The sequence below is a fragment of the Rhinolophus sinicus genome, linkage group LG09, assembly GCF_036562045.2.
Source record: "Rhinolophus sinicus isolate RSC01 linkage group LG09, ASM3656204v1, whole genome shotgun sequence".
NCBI lineage: Eukaryota > Metazoa > Chordata > Mammalia > Chiroptera > Rhinolophidae > Rhinolophus > Rhinolophus sinicus.
Window position 1 is genome coordinate 8,242,740 of NC_133758.1, and position 16,941 is coordinate 8,259,680.

The window sequence follows — 16,941 nt, forward strand, 5'->3', positions numbered from 1 at the left end:
AAGTAAATAGAACACTTAATTACCTCAAACCCAACAGGTCAAAGAAGAAATAAGATGAGAGATCAAAAGATACATAGAAACAAATGAGAATGAAAATACATCCTACCAAAATTTTGCGGATACAGTGAAAGCAATTTTAAGAGGGAAATTTATATCATTACAGGCCTATCTCAAGAAACAAGAAAAATCCCAAAATATAACCTCACATTACACCTTAAAGAACTAGAAAAATAAAAACAAATGAAACCCAAGGTCAGCAGAAGAAAGGAAATAATAAAAATTAGAGCAGAACTAAATGAAATAGACAACAAAAAGACAATAGAAAAAAAATGTGACAAAGAGCTGGTTCTTTGAAAAGATTAATAAAATTGACAAACCCGTGGCTAGACTCACTAAGATACAAAGAGAAGACACTAACTAACAATAAGAAGTGAAAGAGGGGAAGTCATCAGGGATGCCACAGAAACACAAAGAATCATCCAAGAATACTATGAAGGACTATATGCCATCAAATTCAATAACCTAGAAGAAATGGAGAAGTTCTTAGAAACATATAGCCTGCCAAGGCTGAACCATGAAGAACTGGAAAATCTAAATAGACTGATCACCAGTAAGGAAATTGAATCAGTCATCTGAAACCCTCCCAAAAGCAAATGTCTGGGACCAGATGGCTTCACTAGTGAATTCTACCAAACTTTCAAACAGGATCTAATACGTGTCCTACTCAAACTCTTCCAAAAAACTGAAGAAGAGACAATACTCCCTAACTCATTTTACGAGGTCAACATTAGCCTTATACCAAAACCTGGTAAGGGTAACACACACACACAAAAAACTACAGACCAATATCTCTGATGAATACAGATGCAAAAATCCTAAACAAAATTCTAGCAAATCGAGTGCAACAATACATTAAAGAGATTATTCATCACGATCAAGTGGGGTTCATCCCAGGGGCACAAGGATGGTTCAACATATGCAAATCCATCAATGTGACATCACATAAACAAAATAAAGGACAAAAGGCATATGATTATATCAATTGATGCAGAAAAAATGTTTGACAAGATACAGCATCTATTTATGATTAAAACAATAAAATAGATATAGAAGGAAAATACCTTAACATAATAAAGGCCATATATGACAAACCCTCAGCTAATCTCATAATTAATGGTGAAAAACTGAAGCCCTTTGCTCTATGTTCAGGAACATGACAGGGCTGTCCCCTATCACCTCTGCTTTTCAACATAGTGTTGGAAGTCCTTGCCAGAGCAATCAGGCAAGACAAAGAAATAAACGGCATCCAAATTGGGAATGAAGAAGTTAAATTGTCACTCTTTGCAGATGACATGATGCTATATATAGAAAATCCTAAATACTCCACCAAAAAGCTATTAGAAACAATCAACGAATACAGTGAAGTTGTCGGCTACAAAATCAACACACAAAAGTCCATTGCCTTCCTATATACTAACAATGAAATCTCAGAAAAAGAAATAAAAAAACAAAACAATTCCTTTTGCAATTGCAACAAAAAGAATAAAATACCCACAAATAAATTTAACCAAGGATGTGAAAGACCTATATGCTGAAAACTATAAGACATTTTTAAAAGAAATTGAAGAAGACACAAAGAAGTGGAAAGACATTCCATGCTCATGGATTGGAAGCATCAACATAGTTAAAATCGCTGTATTACCCATAGCAATATACAGATTTAAAGAAATAGAATAAAAATCATCAGATTTGTATGGAACCACAAAAGACCCTGGACAGTCAAACCAATCCTAAGAAAAAAGAACAATGCTGGAGGTATCCCATTCCCAGACTTCAGCTTGTACTAGAGGGCAACAGTAGTCAAAAGAGCATGGTATTGGCAGAAAAACAGACACATAGACCAATGGAATAGAATTGAGAACCCAGAAATAAACCCACATAAATATGGACAGATAATTTTTGACAAAGAAGCAAAAAGCATATAATGGAAAAAATACAGCCTCTTCAATAAGTGGTGCTGGGAGATGTGGAAAGCCACCTGAAAAAGAATTAAACTGTACTGCTATCTGTCACCATGCACCAAAATTCATTCAAAATGGATCAAAGACTTAAGCATAAGACCTGACACAATAAACTGCACAGAAGAAAACATATGTACTAAACTTATGGACCTTGGGTTCAAAGAGCATTTTATGAATTTGACTCCAAAGGCAAGGAAAGTAAAAGCAAAAATAAATGAATGGGACTATATTAATCTTAAAAGCTTCTGCAAAGCAAAAGACACCATCGACAAAAAAAAGAGGCAACCAACTGAATAGGAGAAGATTTTTGCAAACAGTGCCTCCGATAAGGTGCTAATATCAAAAATATACAAGGAACTCATACAACTCAACAACAACAAAAAACAACCCAATTGAAAAAGTGGGCAGACGACCTGAAGAGACATTTCTCCAAAGAGGACATACAAATGGCAAACAGACATATGAAAAAATGCTCAACATCACTAATCATCAGAGCAATGCAAATAAAAACCACAATGAGATATCACCTCAACCCAGTCAGAATGGCTATCATCAACAAGACAAATACTAACAAGTGTTGGAGAGGCTGTGGAGAAAAAGGAACCCTCATACACTGTTGGTGGGAATGCAGACTGGTGCAGCTGCTATGGAAGGCAGTGTGGAGGTTCCTCAAAAAATTAAGAATAGAATTATCATATGACCCAGCAATCCCTCTCCTGGGTATTTACCCAAAAAATGTGAAAACATTTTTCCATAAAGACACGTGTGCTCCAATGTTCATTGCGGCTTTATTTACGGCAGCCAAGACATGGAAACAACCAAAATGTCCTTTGATAGATGAATGGATAAAGAAGTTGTGGTATCTATCTATCTGTCTGTCTGTCTATCTGCACAATGGAATGCTATTTGGTGGTAATAAAACATGAAATAGGAACATTTGTGACAACATGGATGGATCTTGAGATTATAATGCTAAGTGAAATAAGTCAGACAGAGAAAGTAGACAACCATATGATTTCACCGATATGTGTTATATAAACTGCAAACAGAAGAACAAGACAAACAACTGAAAGAACAAAAACTCATAGACATAGATAATAGTTTAGGGGTCACCAGAGCGTAAGGGGGGAGGGAGGAGTGGGGCTCTAGAAGAGGGTGAACGGGGTCTAACATATGGTGATGGAAAGAGAACTGACTCTGGGTGGTGAACACACAATGTGAGATACAGATAATGTATTACAGAATTGTACACCTGAAATCTGTGTAATTTTACTAACAATTGTCGCCCCAATAAACTTTAAGAAGAAAAAAAGAATCATGGTGTGAAGGGCATGCAATTTAATCAGTGGGTAAGGACATTCCCTCTGAGAAGATACCACCAAACGTGTGGCATAAAGGATAATATGAGCCCGACAGGTAAAGGGATGGAGGAAGAATGTTTCAGGAACAGGGTGGCATGTTCGAAACTCAAGGAAAGAAAGACAGTGTGGTTCTTCCTACTGTGTAAATAAAGCCTCAGATAGCCTGATACTTTTGAGAGGTGAACAGGTATCAGGATATGTCTTGCTTTGTGAGCTATGAGAAACGTGTGTATTTTATGTAAATACATTTGATGTATATGAAATGTTTCAAGAAAATATGTTTTGAAAAGTGAAAGGGAAAGAAAAACGTAGGGGTTCTAGTTCAGTCTAGCTGTGATCACAAAAGGATGTCACTGGAGGTTAACATTGAAGCTTAAATCTAAAGGATGAGAGAAGTCAACTTTTCATTTAGTCTGGAACTATGTGCTATAGAATTACAGATATACGCAAATCTCCAGTAATCGAAGGCCAACATTTGAATTTTTACATATGAAGCTAATATATTATTTATAGTCACAAGAATAAGTAAATATGTATAACTAATAAAATCCAAGTGTGTGACTGAGATAAATTTTAACAAATGAAGTATCCTTGAAATCTCTACTGCAAGATTTTGTCTATATTTAAACAGATTCTAAAATTTACATGTTCTCATTATTTTTGTCTTGAGCCTTTACATAGTTCTAGGGCCATTAACCTGAAAGTATAATTTAAAAACTTTTAACCTGTGCCATATCCATTTTGTATAAAAATTAAACAGATAGGCTCAAACTCAGAAAAATGTCTTAAAATCGTATAATCTTAGGAAATGGGAAAATCAGGGTTCAATAGAGATACTACTTGTGAATAATGGCAAAAATAAAATCAAATGTTCCTTTCCACTAATGATTACAGTCAAAGCATTCATGCGTTCATTCAGCATGCAGGTACAGTATGCCTTCTACGTATCAGATCTGCATGTTATGAAGTGCCGTGTATATAATAAAATAATGCTCAGAGGACTGGGTCAAGATCGCAGAGTGGACAGACAATGAGCTCACCTCCAGTCACGGACATACCAAACTTACAACTAAATATAGAGCAAAAAAGACTAGCTGAAGAGAATTTCTGTAACTAAAGATATAAAGAAGAAGCCATGTCAATAGAAGGGACAGGGTTGGTCAGGTCCCAAACCTGCATGCAGTATAGCAATTCAGAAACGGGAGGTATATCCCTCCTGAGTCCCACAACAGACTCTCTCGCCCATGGTATGTGTGTGGAAAGAGGAATCCCCACAGTATCTGGCTTTGAAAACCAGTAGAAGTTGTGTCAGAGAGATAAAGGGCTGTGGGAGACAGAGACACAGCTATTAAAGGGCTTGCACACAAACTCATTCACACCAAGCTCCATCATGAAGGTAGCAATTTGAGAATCTCTTGGGTCCTACGGGTGGAATTCAATAGGCTAATCTTTGGGCAAAGGCTGGAAGGGCAGGGATTGGGGCAAAGTCTCTCTGGAGACAGAAGCACTGGCAATCACAACTGTTTCCTTCTTCTGTTGTGTTCTCCTTCCACCTGTGTGGCTCAGCAGACGGGTGCCAAATCAGTCACTCTCCATTAACCTGGATAACACTGTTCTCCCTGCCTCATCATTGCACTGAAATGCTGCCAGCCAGAGCCTTCCCCAAGTGGCTCCAGACTTGCGAAACCTGGTGACTAGCCTCAGCTTACATAGTAATAGTAACCTTTCCCACACAGCCCCAAGCCCTGTACAAGTGATGACCTGATTCAGCTTGCATCACAGGTAATACCAAGTAGCTCCAAGCCCAGCACAAGTAGTGACCAGCCTTGGCTTGCATCAGAGCTACTACCAAACATCCCTAAGCCTGGCACCAGTGGCAGCCAGCCTTGGCCTGTACCAGAGCCCCTCCCAAGAGGGTCAAGATCTAACATATTTGGTGCTGGCTTTAGTCTGCATTAGAAATCTCACCCAAGTATGTCAACAAACTGCACACCTGACAGTTGGCCTGGGTCAGCACCAAAGCCCCTCCAAACCAATTTTACTCCATGGGGCCACCTCTACACACCAGATCATCCACAAGACATAGTAACAGTCCTCAGAGCCAGTTGACCTGAGGGTCAGCTCCACCCTAAGATCAGGTATAAGACAAGGGTGCCCACGCTCACCACTTTTATTGAAACTAACATTGGATGTTCTAGCCACAGAAATTAGACAAGAAAAAGACATAAAAGGCATCCTAATTGGAGAGAAAGAGGTAAAACTGTAACAATTCACAGATAACATGATATTATATAGAGAAAACCCTAAAGACTCCACCAAAAATTATTAGAAATAACTAATTCAGTCAAGTTGTAGGATACAAAATTAATATACAGAAATCAGTGCCATTTCTATATACTAATAATAAATTATCAGAAAGATAAATTAAGAAAATAATACCACTTATAATTGCATAAAAAAATACCAGGGAATAAATTTAACCAAGGAAGGAAAAGACCTATATTCTGAAAACTGTAACACATTGATGAAAAATACTAAAGACAATACAAATAAATGAAAGGATATACCATGCTCATGAATTGATTGACGTAATATTGTTACAATGTTCATACTACCTAAAGCAATCTACAGACTCAATGTAATCTCCATCAAGATACCAAAGGCATTTTTCATACAGCTAGAATAAATGATCCTAAAATTTATATGGAACCACAAAAACATCAGAATAGCCAAAGCAATCTTGAGAAAGAAGAACAAAGCTTGGGGTATCACACTCATTGATTTCATTCAAACTATACTATACAGCCATAGTAATCAACACAGCATGGTACTGGCACAAAAAGACTCATAGATCAATGAAACAAAACAAAGTCCAGAAATTAATCCACACTTACATGATAAATTAGTCTATGGCAAAGAAGGCAGGGTTACGCAATGGGGAAAAGACAGTCTCTTCAAAAAATGATGTTGGGAAAACTGGACAGATACATGTAAGATCACTTTCTTACATTATATGTACAAATAAACTCAAAATGCAAAAACCGACTTGAATGTGAAAACCAAAACCATATATTATAGAAGAAACCATAGGCAGTAAACTCTTTGACATCATTCTTACCAATATTTTCTGATTATGTCTCCTCAGGATAGGGCAACAAAGGCAAAAAATAAACACTGGGACTGTAACAAATTACAAATATTTTGCACAGTGAAAAAAAAATCTACAAAATAAAAAGACAACCTACTGAATGGAAAAAGATATTTGCCAATGATATAGCTAAGAGGGGGTTAATATTCAAAATATATAAAGAACTTATACAACATAAAAACAATCCAATTAAAAAATTGGCATAGGACATGAACAGACATCCTCCAAAAAGATACAGTCAGATATCCTGCAGGCATATGAAAAGATGGTCTATGTCACTAATCACCCGGGGAAATGCAAATCAAAATCCCAATGAGATATCTACCCATATCTCCCGGGAAAGATCTTAACCAGAGACTCCTTAGTCATCTACACAAAGGAGATAATGTTTTCCATGTTTCAAGACAGGGAAACGTTTAATCACGCCAGGAATTGTCCTTCCCTTTCCCCTAAACAAGTATCAGATAGTTCCTCTGCATTATATGTGTGAGTTAGAATCATTTCACGAGTCTCAAGTAAAATAGAGAAAAAATGATCTAGATACAATGGCGATTTTATGCACAAAGTTAAGTGGTATATTATATTTCAGTTGTACTGAAGTATGATCTCAAATTCAACACAGACAATTCTATCAAGGTTGGAAGAAATCGGAGCATCCTTTAAGTTAGGCACTCAGAGTTAAACCAAAGAAGTGGGAAAGCCTCTGTGTGAAACCGATCAAAGATACTGTGGCCTCTCATTTGTCAGTGCCTGGGCTGCAATCCCCACAGACCCACCGGCATTTCCAGACACACAGGGTTTCATACTGCAAAACACATAGGGGGAAATCCCTTGGAAAGGGCTTCCAGAAGGCAGACTCGTCTGTGTCTGGATCCTGGCTCTGACACCCTATAACTCTGCATGTTTTCTCTAATTTACAGTTTCCTCATATAAAAAGTGGGCATAATGATACCACTTAGTAATACTTGCCTAGGAAATGTGTTATTAGAATTAAATTAGATAATGCTCGTGAAGCACTTGGCTAATGTCTAGCACTCAGTAAGTACAAGCTCATTAAGTGTAAATTAATTTTACTATGCTTGCACTTGTTTGAAACAGGAACACATCTGCTACCATAAATTAGCCACTCTCATCTGCTGTTTATCATCACTAGGACTGCTATGGAAATATGTGCTATTGTTATACATTACAGTGGTGATCAATCTTTTACAGTGTCATCATTCTTTCTCAGCAATCTGATATATATATATATATATATATATATATATATATATGACCTAAGTATTTACTTATGTAATACTATCACTTATATAACCAGGAAATGTTTTCTTGTTGAATAAAATCATGAATGGCCACAATAACAGGAGAGAAAATATGGTTTAGCCTTTGGTTGATCAGGAAGAAAAGTGAAAAGGTGAATGACAGCAAAATGTCAAGCTGGCCATCCTGGTCACTCTGCAAGAACGTGAATTTCACGTAATAAACAGTGGTTCCCACAAATGCCTTATCTAACCTGAAGCTGGGCCAGTCTAACTCATCCCGATTCTGTCTGAAGAGCCAAGAGTTGGCGGAAATGCTACGGGACTTCGGTTACTTGGACCTAAAGGTCCAACTAGAGAAAAAAACAAAACTTAATATAATCAATTATGTGACAGTTTTAGTAAGCAGGATAAAAGCTTGTTCTTCTATACTAACAGAAGTATCTAACTGTAATATTCTCTGAATAAAGGCCTAATATTTAATAGTGAAACCATATTTTAAAACAAATGAAATTCTTTATCTCTGATTATTTCTTAAAATTCACTGATGTAATAATTTAATGCACCCGTCATTCATAGTTTTTTAAAAATGCTTTCAGCCTGGTTGAAAAATAACTGCATATATATCAATAATTATTAAACGGTGCTGAAAATGAATAATGAAATTGGAGTTGGGGCAAAATACATATTCAAGCATTACAACACTAGAGTATCTTGCCAAATATCAATGAAATTTTTATACATGAAAAGTAATTGAGGCATCTGATTGATCGCTTTTTCACGAACCTTGAACATGATACTAATGTCTCCCTTTCAAGTCATACTCAGTATAAATAAAGGAAACCATGTCCTCTAATTCTGGATCATCTCTTTCATTTAAGAATTCAGGCACAAGTACATTAGAGACAGAGGGTGAGAGCAGGAGTGAGAATGAGAGAGAAATCAAAAGACATCACCCATAAAGTTAGAAGAACACAGGTATAGGTGAGACTCACAAATCCAACTTCAGATATCATGAGTTTCAAATCTTGAGACAGGACTACATGGGAACAACATTTTTATATTTTCAAGGTGAATTCCCTTTGTAGTGAAAGCCAACAGCAGGAACTGAGAATAAGGAGACCTAGAATCACACACATTTGCCTTAACGGCCACTAACTTGTTATACGAACTTCTGGAAATCCTTGAACCTGACTGTACCTTTTCTTCACCCAATGAAAACTGCAGAGGTTGGGGATGGATTGATTTCTGTGCCACCTCCCAGCATTCGCATTCTGGGAACGTCAGTGCATCCCCTTCTGTCATATTACAAGTAGCTATAATTTGTTACATCCCGGGAACACAAACTCGGCATGCAGTAAAGCATGCTTGTCTTACAAGTCTAAAGCCCAGACCCTTCTCTAGTTTTATCCTTAAATTGAACTTGATTCTCAAGTTCTTCACCATTCCCAGCTCTTCGCCTGGCGTCATTCTAGCAATATTTGTTCAGAAGCTTGAAAATGTTTGAGTTATCAAATCATTATACCTAGTGTCTAGAAATAAGATCCACAACACTTCCTGAGGTGTCGTAAAGAAAGAATCATTTGTGCACTAGAAGTCAAGTTTCACACCTAGCTGTGCATGTGTCAGCACCCCCTCTGAGTACTCAGTCCCATTGGCCTCAACACCTATCGTGAAAACCCAGAGTCTATAATAGAGGAGACAGAACCAAAAGAGTATAAAAAGTCCTGATTTTCTGCTTCTAAAGACCTAGGAAATGAGACACAAAGAGACCCAATGCTGAACTGAAATGCTAACATTTGGACATACTGATTACCAGGCAGAGTCCCTACAGGAAAACAGAAGCTATAGGCAGAAACACTGGGTTCAAAATAGTATTTTAGTACAATCAACTATTTTGACATATTTTTGTAGACTTTCAGAAACTTTAAAAAACTGAATAAAACATAGGACATAAAAATCTGATCCTTAGAAGTGGAGAAAGCATTCGTAATTTGGAGGCTATTTAAGGAAAATGTTCAAATTTAACTAAAAGAGTAGACACACTTAACTAAATTTTGACAAAATTCCCCAAATCTATAATCTTACCCTGATATACGTACTTATATACACACAAACACACTCACTCACTCACATAGCACATGTAAGACTGAAATCTAGTAAAACTATTTCCCTCACTTGCAGTAACTGCTAGGTAATGAGTCTTAACTAAGTAGAATCATCAAGCAACCTAAATTGCAAAGACTCTTGAAGTCACAGGTGAAAATATTCTGTAAAAATAAGGCAGGCTTCATTAAATAGACAGCCTCTAAAAAAAAATTCTCAAGTTAATTAACTGCTGGGTAAGATTAAATTCTGGGGAATACAATTTTATCTTATTCCTTTGAAGTGCAGTATAATCTAAATTTTCTATGATGAACTGGTCAAGTTAAGTTTAAAAAGAGTCATCCTCACACCACCCACCTATCCCTTCATTTATTTTTTTTTTCTGACTCTGAGCTAAAGACATTGTCATTCTTAATAGTAAGAAAAATATTTATCTTTTTATCTAGGTTATTCAGCTATTACAAAATAAATATGCAATTTGCATCTTTACTATTATGTTTTGGAACCTGGCAGAGCAATAAAAAGTAATTTGAAATGGTTCCATCTTTTTCAAAATTTATTCTAGCCCCTCAGATTCTAATCAGGCAATAACTGGGAATTACTTGCCATTTCTAATGAATTTCTGCCACCTGTGTGAAGCTATATGAAAAAAGTATGTTATTCCCTTTTAGATTTATTTGATTAGCTGAAGTTATTGAAGATATTAACTTCCATTTTTTTAATTAGATCCTTTACACTGTATTAGTAAGGCTTAGTTTGCTTAATAGGTTGAAAACTTGCTTCATCAATAGCACTTAAAATTTATGAAACGTTCATAATATGGTAGGCACATGAATTATCTCATTTAATTTTCACAACAACCTTACAAGTCTAATTCTATGATTTCCCCCTTTTAGATTAAGAAACCAGCCTCAGAAGAATGAAGGGTCCCCTGGTGAAAAACCAGCGCAGGCTGGAGGCACTAATAAAAGTTACGTTTACCTAACTCCATAAATCTTGTTTCTAAACATTGCAAAATGATGACCCCCATTGATAAACTCCGCTTTTACAAAACTATATTATACATGAATTTACAAATTGTAATGAAACCCCAAGTAAAGGCATGGTACAGTCTCAGACGCAGTGTTAAATGCTTGCTGCCCTTGTTGCAGGAAGTTACACAGGAAAGGGGAATGCAGCTAAGGAAGTCACCCACTACCCAATGCCCACCATGGATGTCTCCCAATTTGTAAAAGGATGCTGCATAATCTCTTACAAAATGGCAATTCTAATATGAGTTATAAATCTAATTTCACCACATAATAATCACGGGAGAGTACCATTAAATACGTTAGCTCTTCTTTGGAAATTAAGACTTTGGTACTGCTAAAATTGCAATTTTTTAAAAATTTGCTAAAATAAGTTAAAATCCACCTTAAATCTCTTCTGAAAAGAGGTAGGACATAAAGTATGATTTCTAAAATAAGCATATTATCAAAACAACATAGAAAAGATTCTCTGTACGATGCCTCCTCTGCAGAATATTCTATGGCAAACAGCTTGGATATGGCAAATCAAACAAACAAACAACAAAACCTGGAGACAATTTTAAACGCAACCCATTTATCTTCACTGTTGTTTTAAAAATAAAACTGATGTTTTGTTTTTTCCTGAGTTATATTTTAAATATACTACTGGAACGTGTAGCTAGAGACCCTGCGGTGCTCAGTGCACAAAATTCCACCAAATAGAATATATGTATATGTTGTTCAACAGGTGCCAACAGGCACAGAAAAGAGACATGTCATGACGTGCGGTTATTGTGATTGTTCTTCCAGCGCAAGCGCTGAGACCAGGACCTACCCAGTAACGTCAGGACACAGGCGAGGATCGCGATGAGGGCTCCGGTGCTGAGGCCGGCGGGCAGCACGTAGGCCTCGGCGTTGCAGGTCTGGGCTACTCCCTCTGCGTCACAGTCACACACGCGAATGGTGAGGGTGTTGGTGCTGCTGAGTGAAGGAGACCCACTGTCCACGATGAAGATGGGCAGATAGTAGACAGATTGCTCCTGCCTCCGAAAGCCATTTCTCCTGGTGAGAATCGAGGCCGTGTTGTCTTGGAGAAGGAAAGCAAAGTTATAACACACGGTTTCTGATGGGATCCGTCCTGCTAACTTCATCTCATTTCAGTCACTGTTTAGTTTCTTTTGACCGAGTGCCATATTTCCCAATACTGGTTCATTTTAATACATTTTAGTTTATTTGTCACTCTATGCAGTTATAATCAAAGAAACAGTTATAAACTAAAACTAAATATGAAAATGTTTATGTGTTACTTATATTAACTGCAACTTTGTAAAAAATACATATAGTACATACACCCTTTTACTTTTCTTAAATTTCAAGCCATACACTTAGGATGATAAACATTAACAGGTTAAGTATTTTTGGAGCATCACCAACTAGCACAAATGAAATTCCCAATCTATCCTTGCTTGGACACAGTCTAAGCCCGATATAGAAATAAGTGAAATAAGCCACTCGCGCTTTATTTGAATTGAGTATGCACAGTTATTCGAGAATTACTGTATAGTTTTAAAAAATCCATATTGGTATATATCATTACCAAAACCTCATGGTGCATAAACATTTTGTCAGTGATGAAATGTGTCATTTGTGTTTAATTTATATTCAATACTTTATTTCATCTAAACAATCATGGTAATTATGAAACACTCAACAGTAATCATAAGTCTGTATGACAAGACTGTGGTTTCCATATCTGAAATAGATTTTTTTTATTTGCTAGCAATGTGTCCAACTAACTAGCCTTAATTAACTAATTAGGAATTTATGTGATTCTTTAAATTTACAGCTATTAATCAAAATAAAGGAAAACTGGGACCATAGGTTCATCTAGTGTGCTTTAATATATATTTCCCTTCCAAGCTGTCAAAAAGATATTTATCCAATGTTACCATAAAAGAATGAATAAGATTTTAATGAAAGAGAAAGCTGAAATCTCCCAAACAGTACAAAACGGCAAGCTTCCGTGAGACTGCAGAAAACATACAGCCTGCAATTAAAAACGTGGCAGGAATAAAACTGATTTTCAGATTCCATCTGGTAGGCTTTTATGTAAACACATCTTTTCTTTTAAAATGGATGAATCTGAGAAGTGTTCATTAAAAAAATACTACACATGGAGTTGTTAAAAGATATTGTTTGGTATGTTTCTATACAGTAAACAATAACGCACATGCCAACACACATGTACGTCTCTGCCTCACAACCACTCAGATGTTATAAATGTTTATGATTTGACGTACAGAGTTTTTTCGAAGTTGTTGATTAGTAATCTAACATGGCTGACATCTCACACACACACACACACACACACACACACACACACACACACAGCGAATTGAAGAACACATGCTGAAATGCCCAATAGGTGAGAAGAGAACCCTGTGTTCCGGAAAGGGATCATAAAATTCTTTATGCTTTGTATACGCTTCCTGAGATGGAAGCCACTGTAAGAACTGACTTGCTTCCTATTCATACATGTTTGCCTTCCAGTCTAGGGAGCTCTGGACTTAGAGAAATCTTTCAATTATGTCCTGAAAATGGTGGTACGGGATGATGACACATAGGAGAACTAATCACAGTTACTTTAAAAGTTCTTATAATCGTCTATATACTGTCTATATGTCTATCATTTTATTTGGATATAGATATATACCTATGGCTATATGTATATCTAATTAAGCAAGACCAGAATTTACTTACAGGTATTTGTAAAATTGTTTCTATAGTGACACATAGGAAACTGGTAAGTGTGTTCACCTGTACAGCAGAAAAATGGGATTTGGGATGACAGGTAATTCTTCTGTTTTTTTAAATATTTTTTTTTGCATCAGGGGTATATATATATTTTTTACTATTTGCATGGATTACCTTTATTTTTAGATTAAAATAAAAAAAATAACTGACATTAGTTATTGAAAATTATTGAAAATATATAGTCAATGTTGATTTAGGTTGAAATGTGTAAAGTCCAATTATTTTCCTGATGTCTCAAGTTATACCTACGTAGTATAGTCCTGATGAAGGCATTTAACTGCCCCTCAGCTGACCAAATAATTTAGCTAGAAAGGTAGCATGCAAATTAAGAAGAAAATGTCTAGAAGAAATGACAGAGAGATTTGGTTCTGGCTTCCTCCCTATTTGGATTTAGGCCTAAAGTTATTTAAGCAGCAAACTTCTTCTTCATGACAGCAAATCCATAGATAAAAATTACTTGAGGGCCTTATTGCCCTTTAATTAATGTCCTTACTGATATATATATATATATATATATATATATATATATATATATATATATATATATTCATATTCATATTCATATTCCATCATCAGCATTTCTGTGAGCAAAAGCACTTGTTTAAAGTTTATACCTGCTGCCTCCATTGGTGACAATAACACCTTACCTTTGTTATCTTTCAATGAGAAGTTGTGGTTGTTGGTTGCATCAGTTGTTAAGCTGAAATAAAACTGGTGTCCATTGGATGGCTCGTCTTTATCAACAGCGCTGATTTTCTGGATAACCTAGGGACAGAGAAGGTAAAACAAGAGGGCATGCTGGTGTGCTCTACGAGGTTTTCCGAGGCAGGACAGAGCAATGTTACACCTTCTAAGAAGTACCACCTTCCTGAGTGAGCCGGGGGGAAGGACCAGATACACCGATATGAACCCAGTCTCAAAAGGGCTCTGAAAAACAAGCCATGTCCTTTTCAAAATTCATGTTTGAACTTACCTTTGTGAACCTCAGAAATAATAAGCTTGCCGATCGATTATTCCACTTCAGTAAAGATCACAAGACACTGAGCAATATGAATGTGTAGCACAAACCACACCAAGATTAAACCACATTTAATTCTCAGAACTTCAAGGTACTTAAGCCCTGCTGTGTAATGCTGGGAAACAGCCCCATCAGGCTTCATATGCTGTATTTCTCCTTTAAAGGAGGTTAAGCCTTTAACCATTTGCCCCAGCTTTTACAATGTTTACCTTTCTTCTTGAGGAATTTTCATCATCCCAATTAAACCAGAATTTGAAAGTTCCTTTAATATTAGTTTATGCTCCACATCAAAGTGTTAGTTTTGCTGAAACACGCTGATTATATTTTATCTTAAAGCTGGCAGAATTTCAAAGGCAGCTGCTGCTGGTGCTTTTTAAGGCAGTCACAAATGAGGAGCGTGGTGGTTTGAAGCTTCTTACCTGCCCTGGCTGGGCATTTTCACACACAGTGGTTTCATAGTCCATTGCAAACTCAGGGGCATTGTCATTGATGTCCAGGATGGTGATAGCCACATAGCCTCTTCCTACTTGAGATGGATTCTCTAATCAGGAGGAAAAGCTTTTGTCATTTATTCTCAGAGTAATGCTGTTATTCCGCTGCCTTTTACTCAGTAGAACTACGTCTAGTCAAACTTTTTAATATGTTTCCTTTTACTCGGGAAACATATTAGAAACAAAATGCTCTGCCTATTCCAAGCATAATTCTAATAAGAAAAGGGCTAGTCCTCAAATAAAATCCGCAATCATAAATAACACTGTAGACTTCAAAGGGTGCTACAGAAAATCGGATCCAAATGCCATAAAAACATATCTAGACAGAGATATAGAGATAGTATCTCTTCAGTCCCTGATAAGAAAATTGTCAAAAGAATGAACAATAAATCATGCATTTCAATATTCTTTGATACTAGAGCTCCTATGTGTATGGATATACATATAAAATATACATATTATATATGTGCATATACTATATATGTATATAATACACAGAGGGTGCCAAAAATGTATACACATTTTAAGAAAGGAAAAAACTGTATTAAAATTATATACCAATAAAAAAAGATAAACACAAGTCATGTGTATACAGTTCTCTGGCACTCCCAGTATACAGTAATGTATTATAATTATACATTGTTCTTTAAATGTTTTTATTAGGAACTAAAATTAGTTCAATATCAGAATATGCAAATCTGGATGTCTCAGAAATCCATTTATATACTAATTTTTGTCAGCTATTTCACTAACTCCATGTCAGCATAAATGCAGCATATGAAATAGGACCACAAAACAACAAGAAGCTCTCTGAAGGTAATTCAGACTCATTATTTTATAGTAGTCTTCTCTTTTTATTAACTTTGTAAGTATTTGCATATAGAATCAATACATATTAAGTCATATCTTAACATTAGGGATTTCCAAGTTTCTGTTCAATTGAAATAAGCACCTCGTATAATTCAAGTTGAAACTCTAAGTTCATAACAACCCATTGTCCACGCTCAGTGTCATCCATCCTAATTTAATTTTAAACCTACAACTTACGGCTCTCCATTGCAAGGACGGTGATGTTATGCACAGCATTTGTCTCCCGATCCAATGATTTGGCAGTTGTGATAACTCCACTGTTGGCATCGATATTGAAATATCTTTCCAAGTCTGTGTTTCTGTCAATTGAATACCTAATTGAACATTAAAAAACAAAAACAAAAAAAAACACACACAAAAAAAACAAAAAACAAAGAACCTTCAACATTTATGTGTGATTATGATTTGCAAAATTTATTTCATTAATTGCACAGCCAGTGACCAAATCCCGTTGACTCCAAATCCCGTTCATTGTCATATTAGTGACATAAATGCACGACACTTAGTTTAAAACTTCACTAACATTATGGTTGGTTCTTAACCTGCTTGTCAGAAATCTCTTTGCTTTTCTGTCAGGTGGTACAAAATAAACACCATTGTACAGTGATTGTCACAGTAGCTTTGAATATGCCATTATAAACTTCAAATAATTCATTTATTATTATTATTTTGGCTTCTAAAAACCATTTACAACACCCTGGTCATGCTTATGGGTCCCTCTAACATGAAACATACAGCACCTTGCCTATTCATATACACTTAGTAACATTATTCGTCTCGATAATACCAACCTGATCTTAATCCTTTTTTTCCTGTGTGTGTATCTCTCATTCAGGGGTCTGGACT

At 36.1% G+C, this 16,941-nt stretch overlaps 1 protein-coding gene across 4 annotated transcripts in view; it reads right to left on the reverse strand.

Annotated features, from left to right (window-relative positions):
* The window catches only part of CDH7 (cadherin 7), a 128,199-nt gene that overhangs the window by 14,540 nt on the left and 96,718 nt on the right, over positions 1-16,941 (reverse strand). For all 4 annotated transcript variants that reach the window (XM_019729337.2, XM_074339864.1, XM_074339866.1 and 1 more), the window contains 4 exons: positions 16,273-16,409; positions 15,154-15,275; positions 14,364-14,481; positions 11,738-11,989 (listed from right to left, as the gene is read on the reverse strand). In XM_019729337.2, the coding sequence (XP_019584896.1) occupies positions 11,738-11,989; positions 14,364-14,481; positions 15,154-15,275; positions 16,273-16,409 (629 nt within the window). The remainder of the gene's footprint in view (positions 1-11,737; positions 11,990-14,363; positions 14,482-15,153; positions 15,276-16,272; positions 16,410-16,941) is intronic.